This window comes from Topomyia yanbarensis, chromosome 1 (assembly GCF_030247195.1).
Source record: "Topomyia yanbarensis strain Yona2022 chromosome 1, ASM3024719v1, whole genome shotgun sequence".
In the NCBI taxonomy this organism is placed as follows: domain Eukaryota; kingdom Metazoa; phylum Arthropoda; class Insecta; order Diptera; family Culicidae; genus Topomyia; species Topomyia yanbarensis.
The window spans coordinates 62590372-62606193 of record NC_080670.1 but is presented as its reverse complement, the minus strand read 5'-3'; the positions used below and the strand labels follow the sequence as shown (position 1 = coordinate 62606193).

The 15822-nt window shown below is 39.2% G+C and overlaps 1 protein-coding gene across 1 annotated transcript in view; it reads left to right on the top strand.

Moving 5' to 3' along the window:
• The window catches only part of LOC131677778 (calcineurin subunit B type 2), a 17766-nt gene extending 8535 nt beyond the window's left edge, over window positions 1-9231 (top strand). Inside the window, exons 3-4 of the mRNA XM_058957814.1 lie at window positions 7067-7365; window positions 7547-9231. Coding sequence (XP_058813797.1) covers window positions 7067-7365; window positions 7547-7717 — 470 coding nt within the window. The 3' untranslated portion in view covers window positions 7718-9231. The remainder of the gene's footprint in view (window positions 1-7066; window positions 7366-7546) is intronic.
• Window positions 9232-15822: the final 6591 nt, after the last annotated feature.

Below are 15822 nucleotides of genomic sequence, written 5' to 3'. Positions count from 1 at the left end.
GAGAAAAACGAGGCTGAAGATTCATGGACCTAAAACAAATCCCTTTTAGAGAACAAATATGTGTTTTGATGGAACAATTATGCCAATATAGTCTAAGGACTATACTCTTTGGGTAAATAATACTAAAAATATGAAATGTTAAGTGCTAATGTAGTTTTTAAGCGATTTAGAATGATGCGTCCTTTTGAAATTATAGGACCTTTCACATAGGTCTTTTTTCGGCCCTAAGAATCATACGACGCTGCACATAAGGTTTTTTTCAGCAAAGGTAGCTCTTACGACGAATATTGAATTTCTTCAAAGTTTTAGACAAAATGAGCACCGGATTACGAATGTTCTTAATTACTATGGTAAATAGTTGCAGTGGATTTAACAGAAGTCTTGCAGAAAAAAATTGCGGGAAACTTTAGTTTATAATAGCAAACCATTGGCTGGAAGTGGTTAAAACCAACGAATGGCATGTTACTTTAGAATAACCAAGCTTTCCAATTATCATTTAATTTATTATACCTTTTAAATTCAACTTCGAAATAAGTCGCATGAACAGAAGAAAATAATTTCTTTTATTTTGATGCTTAGGACGTTTTTACAAGGTACCTATGTGAAGTGGGAAAAACATAGAATGAAATTAATCTTGCGTCGTTTTTCCATGGCGCCTATGAGCAGTTGCAGAGGTTTTGAAAAGTTTCACGCATAGGTCCTTTCAATTTAAAAGGTCTCAAGTGCAAAATTTCAAAATGTGATCATGAAAACTTTGCGACTTTTTATATAACGCTTGTTATTGCGATAAATACTGGTTGAATCCTGGTTTTCGGTATTCGTTAGCTATGTTGTAATCACATGCTGCGCTGCAAATAACTCAGTTTGTTTACATTTGTCACTAACGACCATTTGAATCAGCACTCTTGAAATGTTCTGGGAAAGATTAATTCGCGAATGAACCTGGAATGAACTTTCATTGATAATGATTTTCCCAACACTGATTAAGAGAAATCTCAGTCTACTTTCTACTTCTGCCGCAGTCAGACGTACAATCGAGCCAAGTGAACAACAGGCCTTTCGATCTAGTGTGCATTGTCTCGAGAACAAAGGAAATATCGGATTATTCTTGTTATAATGGGTAAAGTTGACGAAAAAGCTCTACTCCGACCCAACGCAGCGGTCGTTGACTTTAAATTTTGTTTAAAACGACCGAGTTTTAGTGAAGTGGAATACCTTCTGAAGGTAAAAATGCAACTTAGGCTTGCGGATGTCTTGTACCTTCAGTATCATCATCTTCGCAATGTAGTGTTAATATCATTCAACACGTTAGCACATGCCGAGCGTTTCGTTTTGAAGAACAACTTAAAACACGTGGTTGAAAGTGACAACGTTGGAATTAAGATTCCCGTATACATTGAGAATGATTATATAGATGTAAGGTTATATGACCTATCACCTCGTACCCCTCCTGAGCCAATTGCAAAATGCATGTCGCAATACGGAGAAGTAGAATCCGTTACACCTGATACTTGGAGAAACTTCTTCCCGGGTACTCCAAACGGCGTTTTTGTAGTGAGGATGCGGGTTGAAAGGCCTATACCCTCCTACTTGGCAATAAAACTCAATACTCACGGCACTACAATTATGCAAACTACGCTATGCACCCATGAGGGGCAAACTCCTACGTGCAAGTATTGTAATCTGACAGCTCATCATGGACAACCTTGCGCGGAAGATGCAGAGGAAAATTCATCTCAACCGATTGCTAACTCATCTACGGCAAACCAACCTAAAACAGAGTTTTCAATACCAATGCCTGAACCACAAACGGTGGCCAAATTTGTGGCAGCTGTTCAGACCATAATGACAACCGCAAAAGAATCATCCAGCACCCCAAAAGCAACTGTAAGCAACATCGGCAACGAATGCAGTAACAATGACGACGGATTTACAGTGATCAACAATAAGTGCAAGAAGCAAGGGAGAACATCTGATCCCAGACACCAAGCCAGTTTCGACCGGGACGTGAAAATCATGACAGAATTAAATGACCCCCCCTGACGCTGTTTGCCAACAGACCTCGCGAAAAAAGGTCTCCGCTCGCAATAAAAAGTTGCGCGCACGAGATCCAACTAATTAATTCTTGTTTGTATTTTTATTTTTACATCTATTGTAAACGTATAAAAGATCCACGGCTCCGTTAAGCTACCGCTATGAGCCGTGTCAAATAAACGAATAAAAAAAAAAAAAGAGAAATCTAATGTCAGTCCCTCCGGGCATCCGGAACTTTCTTGCAGCAGATCCTTCCTGTCCGACTCTCGCCACGCCTCGGCTAGTGTCCCCGTTTCATAATTCGCACTTTTCAGGTACAATGTAATGTCATTGCTCTAAATAAAATTTGGCTAAAATACAAAATCGCACAAAAATTGACTGTCAGATTTTTTCGCACCTTGCTCACAAGGCTACTACGGTTTTTTTTAAGCGGGGGAAGTCCACCCGAGCACGGCTTACATATACTAGGCTAGCTCGTTAGAATGTAAACATTTGACGAGAGCGCGTCATAGAAATCGTCGGCGAAAACAATTACATGAAATTCATATATTGTTTGCTGCTAACGAATGATCGGCACCTGGTAAATCACAAGGAAGCTATGCGGATGTCCAAAACCTTTGCTATGATCAGAAAATTACGGTGGGATATGTTTTCTATGGCATGCATCCAAATTCCCGATTTACGCTAATAATCACATAGATGCACTGATTATCCACTGTGTCTAGTATAATTATGGCGTAATTTACGTCAAAAATCCATTGCACACTATTTTTTCCACCATAAGAGCTCAAATATTGTCAATTAACAACTTTCGAGAAATCCGTTTGGTTATCTCAACGATTTCTCTGACGTCACCGAAACTGTCAATTCGCGGAATAGCAAAAAACACCATAAAATGGTCTCAAAAACCCATAAATATACCAAAATATGATTTTTCAATAAGATCTTCCGAACCATGGTGATGGTGTTTTCATGGGTTGAACCCATTCCAAACACTATCAAAACACCATGCAGTGGGAGTGAATTTTGACCGTGATCATGGGAACATTATAGGATTTTCGTTTGCTCGAGTACTACCACACTGTTACAAAATGCTGTCTACAACATTGAAAAAGCTCTTCCACAACAGCAATCAAGTTTAGAAATTTTGCGCGATATTAAAAGTGTTTTTGACAACGTGTCTTTCGAATCTATTTTGAAAGCAGTACAAGGTCATGGAGTACCTTAATACATCACGAACTGGATACACGCAATGTTTAGCAATTGTCCTCAAGGTGGTGTGCTGTCGTCGAAGGCTTGTTGAGGAAACTTAATGAGCTAGGGTTTCTGATATATGGTTTCGCCGATGATTATCATATAATGATCACCGGTATTTGCATTAACACACTCTTTGATATGATGCAACAAGACATATCTGTTGTTGTGCAATGGTGTCTTCATGTTGGACTATCAGTTAATCCAAATAAAACATCAATAGTGCTTTCCACGCAACGAAGGATTGCAATCGGAGCTCGTCCGTTGCAGTTCTTTGACTCCAAAATTATTGTCGTAGTTCAAGTTAAGTTCGACTAATTCTTGGTTCAAAACATAATCGGACAGCTCACATCGATTTCAGAATCAAGAAAGCTTGCATGGCTTTCGACCAATGTAGACGTGAAAATCTTGGGGACTCAAACCCCAGTACATTCAGTGGGTCTACACAAATTTTTTTAGCAAAATACTGGCATAAGAGTGCTTTGTTCGGTGACACAAAGAAGAAGTTATGACAATCCAATCAAAGTCAAACCATCTTTCAACTTGCTGAGGTCTGTTCGGTAGGATGTCAAGGTCAGTCCGGCGACTAGGGTGGAGCCTGACATCCAATTCGCTGACGCCCCGATGATCCGAACCTGGTGCTGCATCGCTTACTATTCAACTGGTCCCCGGCGGTGGATCTAGTCTACTCCGGTTGAGAGCTCCCCAGCGGCAGAATTTTTGCCGAACCTAATGTGTTGCTTCACGGCGGTTTTCTAGTAGGCGCAACTGCTTTGTTGGGCCCTTCACCACTTCCTCTGCAGTTCGTATACTCGTCGTTACTCTGTTGATCGCATCCTATGATCCTTGCGTTAGTTGTCCTCACAGCCTTCGCGCACAGATAGTCGATCTGGCTGTTGTAATTAATCGATCGTCGACACCCAGATACTTCAGCGCACGCTTCGATGGAATTGAGTGTCTACCGACGTTGATCAAGACACGCTGGATTTTTTTTCAGTTGCTGACCAGCATCCAGTTTTCCACAGCGTCTATTGTCTCTGCCGTTCTCCGCGCTCGTGATTTACCAAGAGTATCCAGCAAGCATATAAGCCGAGACGATGTTGGATCTCTTTGTGGCTTCTGCTTTGGCAGCAACACCAGCTTCTTGATCTTCCATCTGTCCAGGAAGTCGCCTCCGTCCAGGCATTTCTGTAGAACTATCCTGAATATGCCTGGAAATGCCAGGATCGTGATCTTCAGTGCCACGCTAGGATACCGTCCGGATCGGGAGCTTTCTTCACTTTTGACCCTTTTGTCAATACAAGAAGCTTGTCGTTGTAGAATCGATTGTCACCAGCATTTCCACCGTCTGCAGCAACGTACGGTGTAGGCGGCCATGCCGTTGTAGCGTTACCCCAGGGGTTATCGTCTACTTCTCTGAACAGCTCCTTATAGCAGGTGGACTTACTGCTGTCTGGAATGTCGCCTTACATTTTTCTCTGGCTGCTTACAGATCTTGCTCTCTGAACGCGTATTCTGGCTTTTAGGCAGCCAACACGGATGATGTTGAGTTTTTTGTTCGACTAATACGCCGGACACCGACAGTTTCTAGGCTCTATTTTCCTCGGCATTATTATGTAACACGCCCTCGCTAATGTTTCCGGCAGCTCATCGATATTCGGAATTGGAGCGTGGCCGTCAGCACGAAGTGCTTCCACAAAAAGGTCCTTGTAGAAGTTCTTTATTTTCCACTTCCGATCGCCAGTCCTCATTCTCCGCATTACAATGCTATCCCGCCGACCAATAATGTAGGAGACCGCCTAGTGATCACTATGTGTGCTCACTAACTCGCCAATTCGCCATCCATCAGCGCGGGACTGTAGGATGTTACGTTGATGATGGATTCCCGACCGTCTTTACGAAATGTGCTAGCGGACCCTTCGTTGCACAGCCTTACATCTAGCTTCGCTAGAGATTCCTACAAGCTGTAACCTCTTGCGTTGCTCATTCCATGGCCCAAACGTTAAAATCTCTTCCTATAACAACCGGCATTCATCCGACTAACGTGTCGGTTAGTGCGTCCAGCATTTGATTGTATTGCTCTGGTGTCCACCGTGGAGGATCATAACAGCTACATACAAATACGCCGTTGACCCTGTCGATCACGAAACCTTCATGTGTGCTATCCACTACCTCTTGGGTAGGGAAGTCGCATCACTTAAATTGTCGCCATCACTGTACTATCCACCAGCCAGCTACCGTTATTGGAAGGAACACGATACGGCTCTGCAATAACGTCGCATTTCGTTTCTGTTGTTGATTACCGCAATTCCTGTGTAATGTCTCAAGGATTGAGATTAAACACCAAGCAACTATGTCAAACATAATAAAAAAGGAGGTATTATGAGCTTCGTTTGCTCACGATTCCGGTCCTTTGAACTGGTGTACGACCTTGAGTTTTTCCGAGTGAACCTGTGCAGTTTCCGGTACAGCTGAGAAGCGCTACATCAAGTCTTCGAAAGCATTGAACGAAACCGAAACAAAGTGTACAACAGAAAGCCCGGACGAATCCAGAAATAAAAATAAATGAAATTTTCTTTTTTGCCCGTCGGATTTTGTGAACGCAATTTGTATCTTCGAGCGAAGATTTTCTGTCAGGTTTAGATCCATTAGCTGCTGCTTGGTAGTCCAATAGTCCGCACTGTCTCGGGTTATCCTTCTCGTCTTTTCTGTCCTGATTACTTGTTAGACTTACGGGTCACGACCTTGTATCTGTATTTGTTGTCATTTGCTTCATCGTTGGTGTTACTGGCTATTGGTTTGGAGGTAACAGGCGCAGAACAACTAATTAACAAAACGAGTATTGGTATTATAGTTTTTTCATCGAATTCTCCGCATTTCGACATGATGGTCGTAATCAACCTACGGAAGCACACTGAGATAGATCGTGTAGACGAACCTGGATTTTGCCGTCGTCCATATTAACGTTCAAATCCATGTTCCATTTTGCGAACACAAACTAGGGCGAATCGAGCATTATTTAAAATAAATTATCAATGTATTGTACCGAATTGTGTTCCATTACACTTGTGAACCTCACTCGTCATAAAAAAACGATCGCTACTGTAAGAATGAAAGTAACGGTAATGTTTTTAGATTGCTTTGCTTGTTTATAGTACTGAAACGGGCAGAGGATGACAGCAGTGTGTAGGTAGGAAGGATTTGTTAGTTTGCTTTACTGTTAAGAAGCGGAGTTTGTACTCTGACCGAGATGAGAAAGGAGATTGAACTTATTCTAGTCTCCAGCTCTCGAAGTTCATTATTTATTCTTCCATTTGACAAGGTCAAGTTTACTTATTCTAATCGTATCGTTATGTAATTCGAAAATTCGAGATGAAGTCTAAGTCCAACAAATAGAAATTCAAATTTTTAAAATGCGAGAAAAGAAATTTCGTGGATCCCAAAAATTCGAAGAAAAGGAATATGAATATGAAAAGCTCGGGATAAATAGTGTTTGCAATAAAGGAATCAATTATTTTAAAAACTCCAACGCATCAAAAATAAAGTGTTTGTCACTCAGACGTCCAAGTTATTCAGATATCTAGGATTTCTGTAGACTAGAATTTCCGTGAGTAATGAATCCAGAAATCGAAAACCAAATCGAGATTTTGGGACGGAGAAGTCAATACATCTAGAAATTCGAAATAATTTAGGAATTGAAGACTTTTAATCGAAGGATGCAATTTTTCTTATAACAAAACGCAATAATTGACCAATCCCAATCATTTAATCATTCTAGTCGACGCCGATGAGATCCGACGCCTGGGCAAGCGGTTCAAAAAGCTCGATCTAGACAACTCAGGCGCCCTAAGCATCGACGAGTTCATGTCGCTTCCGGAGCTGCAACAGAACCCACTAGTACAGCGCGTCATAGACATATTCGATGCGGATGGTAACGGCGAAGTGGATTTCAAGGAGTTCATTCAGGGTGTTTCTCAATTTAGCGTAAAGGGTGATAAGCTGTCTAAGCTGAAGTTTGCCTTCCGAATATACGATATGGACAATGACGGCTTCATCTCTAACGGCGAGCTGTTTCAGGTAGGTTGACTTTATCTTGCGACCACAAGACAACAAATGGTTCTAAAATTAATGACATGACAAATGATATTACTGACATGACAACAATCTTTTTGACTTTAAAAATTGCAATTTACGTATACTACCATATCGCGAATACTTTTATCAGACATTGTGAAGTGAAACATTCGTTTTTCAACAGGTGCTGAAAATGATGGTTGGCAATAACCTGAAGGACACGCAGTTACAGCAGATTGTCGACAAAACAATCGTGTTTGCCGATAAGGACGAAGATGGCAAAATCTCCTTCGAAGAATTCTGCTCCGTGGTCGGCAATACCGATATTCACAAAAAGATGGTCGTCGATGTTTAAAGTACATAATTTTAACATATTGATATATACATAAAAGAAACAAAAAACATTTTTAATTGCTAGCAAAGAAATTATCTAATTTATTAACTGTAACAAGCAAGAGTGTATGTGAATGTTGCATCTGATGAAAACAGAAGAAAAACACAAACGTTGTATTTTTAGTTTTTTTCTGTGTTGTTCACTATCCATTTTTTCCTCTCATGTTATAGAATTGTAGTATCAAACACTAAATCTAGTAGATAAGATCTGTCAACATTTAGGAAAGATTTAAAACATAAAGTGCAATGGATTTAAAACGAGCTCTTTCGCTAATAAATGAATCGATCTAATGCCGTGCATTTGGTTGTTGTTGAACATTTTCATCTACATAATTGTATGTTTAGTTCCATTTCATTTTTTTAGTTAGACTCACTATATTATCTTTTCCAAACAAAATGGTTTACCATTGTCATTTTCGAATGGTTGCGTACGGCTTTCAACGCAATAATCATTCGACAATACAACAAAATAAAACAATTCTTCTATCACAAGCCACTTAAGCACTTTCAACAATACCAGCTATCGAGCTAGCTCTCATAGTACTTAATGGACAAACAATAAGCTAATACAAATCAAAATCATCAACGGTATACTTGAAGTTATTCATGCTGGCATCTTCGAGAGTAAACTATCGATAATTAATTAACAACTAATTGAGACATACAATTTTGCAAAGACAGTCACAGCAAAACATATAGATATTGAACAAATAATCGCCACTAGACTGTACGTACGTAAATGTCTTACTGATTTTCCCCAAGTTTGATTGTACGACATCCAAAACATATAAGAGCTATTGTAGTAGAATCTTAGGTTAGGAGCCAATTATTCTATATACTATTGTTGAGTCTAAATTGATGTCCCCGTTATAAATTGTACTTGCTACTATTACCACAAATGTTACTCCGGATTGAACCTCCCTGAAAACCACCGTTATTATTATCTCCGTCTGTCAGTGATATGTAAAGATTCTTTCGCGCCAAAAGAATGAACGTCACCTAATCCGATTAGGTTTTTCTTTTTAAGTACGAAAAAAATGTTGTCAAGCACATACATATAACAGACTTTACACATACACACCTGCAAATAAAACTACTGTTCATCACTAGTTATATTGATATAATAATAAAGCAAGGCCCATTCGAACGAGTTTCCAATTTTACATCCTGCGTAATCTGCCCATTGGTCCAGAAGACGGTAACTCCAGCTCCCGTTCCCGTGCAATGAATCTTAAATGCAATAGAACCATGTACAATCTCACAAGAACTGAAGTCAGCGTTCTTTTGTCCAGTGGACGATCGCAAGGACCAATTCGTGTATGTGTCGGTCAGCGAAAAAAAAACTGCTAAGCGGAAAGAAACTTATACTAAACACTTATTTACCGCCTAGCCTGCCGGAGAAATGCATTGAAGAAATTATCTATTTCTATGAACTTACGAAGGAATAAAATAAAATCTTTTTCAAAACACTTCAAACGCGTATCGGGTGTGCATTTATTGATTTCAGTGCCGAAATTCCGGAGATGTGCAGCATGTTTTGTTAACTAGAGTAAGGCTGTTAAGTGTTTTTTATTTACTCAGCGTTTTTTTCAAATCACTCGCCCTTTTTCGACAGGTTCGCTCCGATGTATTTAGTTAATATAATGAATGTATTTCAGACTTCCAGACTACATTATCTTGGGTTACCGTTACCGTCCGCCGCACGTATAACTATTTTCCTATACTGCACACAGTCTGCGAGGGTGGAGTTTGCCCCGAACTCGTTGACTTCTTTTAGGTTCTCTGCTAAGCATAAGTTTAGAAGGCACTAATACCTATATCGCTACTCTCCGATCAACGCCAATGACGTCGATGTCATCCGAAAAACTTAGAAATATGAGGGAATCTCGTCATGATAATTCCGCTCCTTTGCCCTATTTTCACAGTTACGCCACCTACTGACTAGAAGAAAATTTCCTTTGAATCACTAGGTGATGTGACTGTGAGAGTAGGGCACCCAATCTTCGTATCGCACCTACGATCGCTATTTTGAACAATAGATAGGAGAGTGCATCGCCCTACTTAATTTAATCTAACGTCACAAACGACTCAGATGTCACTCCGACTATTAAAACTCTTGATTTTGATCCTTCAAGCGTCATAGCAGTCTGCTTAATCAGTTTTGTCGGAAAGCCATGTTCTAACAATATCTGTCGCAGCCCGTTTCGTTTCATTGCATCGTATACCGCCTTGAAATTCATTAACAGATGACGAGTCCGCCAATTTTATTCCTGGAATTTCTTCAGGATTTGTTACATGGTCTGCTGGTCAGTCTTTGTTTGCCCTTCTCGAAACACGCTATAGTATTCGCATACAGTAGATTCAGTCAACGGACGCATTCTGCTATACATACTGAAAACATGAGAGAATCTGAGGATTTCCTCGACGAGCAACAAAATGACGTTGATCTCGCAATAATCGATGCGTGGACAAAACTACGACGGCTTTTATGCAAAGACACACGATAATGACCGGTTACGCTTTAACCGCTGCGTTTTGGTTCTTGTCGCACATAAATCGGACCAAAATAATCCACTCCTGGTTTGGAGGAAAACGAGAAATAGTTACTAAAGCAGCTGTAGATCTCCCATAAACTGATGTAGCATAGTTGATTTGGCCCGGAAACAGTCTGCTCCAGTGAAGGCAGTAATTGTGGCTCAACGAAAAGTAAACGTTCGTGCACTGAAAACGATATTCTTAAATCTGATTCGAATAGGTTTCGTACAATCCACATTAGAAAAATATATGAATCTTCCGTACATATGATTCGTAGTTCACCAGGTTAAGTTTTCATTTACGAGTTTTTCATAAATTGATGAAATGTATGAGAATCTTTTTAATATTTATTAAAAAAATTTGTAATATGAAAGTTTTTTCCCAAGGAAACCCCAAATTATTTATGCACTAAAACTTCGTATCATTTTTTCAGAGCATTTGGATCATGAATAAGCTTTCAATAACAAAGTCTTAGAGTCGATGCACAACCACCAAAGACACCGGTCACGAAATTCTGCCGCTGCCTGAGCCAGCGTAAAACGAACCACAACACAGTACTGTTATCTTGTGTGCAATGTCTTAAGAACAAAGGAAAGCGTTCGATCTACTTTTACATCTGCCAAAGTCCCTCTAAACAAGAGTAACAAACGAGCAAAGTGAACGACTGTTAGTGCTTCTAGAACAAAAGAACCATTGTATGTACTCCTGCCATCATGAGTGAATTTGATGAAAAAGCGCTGCTTCGACCCAACACAGCGGTTGTTGACTTGAGATTTTGTTCTACACGACCGAGTCTCCGTGAGCTGGAACATTTTCTGAAGGTGAACATGAAGCTTAGGCTTAAGGACGTCACCTATCTTCAATATCATCATCTGCGCAGTGCAGTATTGATATCATTCACCACACTAGACCAAGCAACGAAGTTCGCTTTACAGAACAACCTGAAACACGTGATTAAAAGTGACAGTGTTGAAATAAAGATCCCAGTGTACATAGAAAATATTTTTATAGATATGAGACTACATGATTTATCACCGCGTACTCCCCGTGAATCAATTACAAAATACATGTCGCAATTCGGAGAAGTGGAATCCTTTACACCTGATACTTGGAGAAATTTCTTCCCGGGTACTCCTAACGGTGTTCTTGTGGTGAGGATGCGAGTGGAAAGACCTATTCCCTCCCACTTGACTATACAATTCAATTATAATGGAACTAACATTAAACAGACCACGCTATGCACCCACGAAGGGCAGACACCTACGTGCAAATACAGCAACCAGACGGCACATCATGGAACACCTTGTGCGGAAGAGGAGAATTCATCACAGCCAATTCGCCACACATCTTATTTATTTATTTAATGTTTCGTCTTTGGCAAATAACGCCATACAGACTACTCTTATACTAAATTCGTTACATGGCATGACACAAAATGCACAGTCTACACAGTTTACATATAAACCAAAAACTTATTGCGTAGGTTGCCATAGAGCGCTTCTCTCATAAAACTCACGAAAGTAGATACCTCTCGGCCACGTTGAAGGAGATAATGCAGCATGTTTGAAACACTCGTCTACTCCAACTTTAAACGATACAAAAGGCAGCGACTCTTCGGTTTTCCACCCTGGTACAAGTTTTCGCACAACAACTGCATGAGTTCCAAGCGAGTTTGAAACCATTTCGGCAATTTCTCGTTCGGTGACGGTATTTTTTATACGCGTGAAGAAAAGCCAGAAGCGCCGCGTAGAAGCATTTGTAGCCGACGAATGATCTCTTCCACAATTTTCCCTTTGGCCTTGCTTTAATTTGTCTGCAGCTAACGGGGAAGAGAGAGCAAGAGGTGAATTTTGAACTGCTAAAGATACAGCGAAGGACGATCGAGAGAGATCAGCAATAGATTCGAGAATAGTAGTGATCTGTCGTTTCATCTCACACACTTCAGCATGCAGACTCATGTTATAACTATCCGTTTGTGACTCCACGTTAACACTAACGGTGACGGGACGAGCGGGGGTATAACCAGCGGCTTCCTCAAGCGCTTGCCGTTTGTCTATGAAAGCCTGGAATTTACGAACATCGCACATGATATCAGCACAGGGCTGGCACATCCACAGGATATTGTGGTGTTTATCGAAGCTGGCTACCTCTGAAGCAGTGAGCGCGACGCACTCGGCGTGATATACATTCGCACAGAAACTACAGCATGTAACAATATTACAACCTGGCATAAGTTTGGACGAACACTTGTTGCAAGTCATCTCTCAGTTGTATGGCTTTATGACGGTTAGATTACTTTTGTTTTGTTACCTTGTAGTGGTAATGGAAGATGATGAAGGCGATTTTTTACTTCGATGGCAAATTATAAATGCGTTTATATCGTCAATTCGTTGCACCTTAGAAAAATAGTGAATATACAGTAGATTATAGTCACTTCATAAAGCGAATCACAGCACATTAATTGCATAAACAAATGTCTTCGGAAAACCAATCTGAAACACAGACTTCAATACCATCACCAGAACCACAAACGGTTACCAATTTTGTGGCAGATGTTCAGGCCATAATAACAACTATAAAAGCAGCATCTAATGCTTCAGAATCAACTGTTAGCACCATCGACGAGGAAGCCAATACCAATGACAGCAGCTTTACTCTCGTAACCCGTAAGGGCAATAAGAAAGGAGGAACATCTGATCGTGAACATGTAGACACCATAGACGATGATGACATCGACGGAAACAAAAAAAAAATCGACCCACAAGATACACTAGGCGAGCAGACAAATAGTACCTTACCACGAAAGAAGATCTGCCTGCGCAATAGAAAGTTGCGTGGACGAGACCCGAAGGATACTTCATAATATTTTTTTTATTCATTTTTATTTTTACATATTGTAATAATTTAATAGACCCACGGCTGCGTTAAGTTACCACAATGAGCCGTGTCAAATAAACGAAATACAAAAAAAAACAAAGTTTTACTAACAACATCTTTTGACATATTAATTCATACTATCATTTAAAAAAAAATAATTCATACTATTTGTCACAAATAAAATTTTCTTTTTGAATATACTTCTAAATGCAATTTCGAATCAAAATTCAAAACAAGTATTTTCTGAAATGTAGCAGTTCTCGAGAAAATTTTAAATTTTGTTTTAACAGCACAATTATTTTGTTTTATTACGACCTTTTCATAAGTTAAAATTAGAGAATTTTTTATATAGAATTAGTTATTCACCAAAAATTTCTTTTTATGCGCATTATTTTTAATAATAATGATACCTGATAGAATTTAGAAAAAAAAACTTTATGTATCTATCATAAATACTGTAGCGGGCCTCTTAAAAGGAACATCGTTCCACTGGGTGCTCGTTGCAGTTATTTTCCTTGCATTTAACTCTAAAATCTGTATTATGCCACCAATACTTTTACGGGAACCCGGGGCTATTAGGACAGTGAGGGTAATTCAGACCCCTTCGATTTCTTAGAAAATAGCAAGACTTTCTGACTATCGTACATATTCGTGGAACCGCTATTCTGAAACATTAATTTTGAGAGCTGAAGTTGATTCTTTGTTCTTTGGAGAAAGGAGATACAACGTGTTTCGTTGTTTTGCCATTCTCAAAACAAAAATCATTATAATTAAAAAACCGTGATTAAAGCGACAAATAAATGTGAAAAAATAAAAAGTAAGTGTTTTGGAAAGCTTGAGACTCCTATTTTATGGAATGATTTTTGTTTGGGTTAAGTATTTTCGAGACGCTCACCACTTTTGTGCGATATGAACGTACATTCGGACCCCCTATTCCGTCAACCACCGTTTAGCGGCTTACGGCTGCGCACACCATTGCACACGCCACAGCAAAGAAAATACATGGGCCGCCAATCGACAGCTTTGACATACCAGATTAAGTTCTTGTAAAGCAATTATTATTTTTGCTTCTTAAGGAGTGTCTCTTGTAACTAATTCATAGGTCATAAATCCATTGCAAAAAAAATAAATAAAAAAATGGCGGTCTGAATTGTCCCGTAGGGAGGTCCGAATTACCTATGTTGTGTTTGTCATTTTTGTACTCAGCGTCTTCGCGAATAGTTTTTTCTTCTTGTGTTGCCTTTTTTGTCGCTGAGAACTGATGTGTCCACTACTAGGGTGCTCTCTTTGCGAACCTTTTTGTGTGAGGGTGAGAGGCGGACTTTAAAAAAATTAAAGGGTTGTGTACAGGACACGACCACGGTGACATTAAAAATGTAGCTTTTTTCAAGAGCATGCAAATGAATTTTATCTATCACACATATCGACTCACGTTCTTGTTCACTCGCCTGTTTTCATATGTTACAATTTGCTATATACCCTCCCCATCAAAACATAATTTATTGAAGGTCTTTTAACGGTAATCTATTAAATAATCAAGTATCTCACTAGGTGATTGGCATTATTTGGCTGATCCATCTAGTAAAAATAGGCTGGTCTGTCCAGAAAATATATTCAAAAGAAAAGTTCCATATTGAGAGCTGTGGTGAGGATGCTCACGCCCGCCAACGGAAATATACAGATTCTCCATGAAATATGAAATTTCATTTTCCATTTAAATTTTCAATAATGTACTAATGAACTTAAGTAAACAACCTTAAGGTTAAGTATTTCTTGATCGATTAGTGGTTGAAAAAATGAAATTATTTGATAAATTACATTGTTATACAACGTTCGCACTACCAGTTAAAACGGGTTTTTATGCTATCTTGGTGACATTTTTCTTGTTGCTAATTATTAAAACGTGTTATAACTCTGTAGTGTAAACATTGTATTATTAAACCAATTCTGCAGTGTTTTATGTTATATAGGTGTTTTATGTGGTAATAGGACTGACATAATTATATCTTCAGTACAGCGGTTTGTTTCATAATTTAAAACAGATTTATTTTAAAATTTAAATTAGTATACCCAACCGTTCTATTTGTTGTATACTTTAAAACGCAATTAGAACTGTGTTTTAAATACATAGGGTAGGACAGATATTCTGACTGGATAAACTGGGAAAACAATTTTAAGTCCAGTAACGCTTAAGACATGGCTTGAATTTGAATCGAAAAAGAACACCCGCTTAAACTGCTGCTGGGACGGTAAGTTCTGTTTTAAAATTTTCCGTTGTGTGCAGTACGGAACAAAAGTGTTTGAAATTAGAAAACAAAAAGTTCTGCTGGGAATGTGATTGTTTCCGATGCAATTACACTCAGATTTTTCACGCAGGGGATACAGGCCGTGTAAATGAAAACCGCGTAAATTAAAAAAAAACGCGTTAATGAAAACCGCGTAAATTTCAAAATCCGCGTAAAAAACTTAAGTGTACTCTCCTATATAAAATACTACGCTGCTGAACAGTGCAATAACTACAGAAGCACGTTGTCAGATGCCTTACTCATAAAAAACATATAACCGGAATATGAAACATGAAAACCAATAGGCTCTTTACCCTACGCAGCTACAAAGCGCCGTAAACATGGATTAACAAGTTACAACGCACACGCA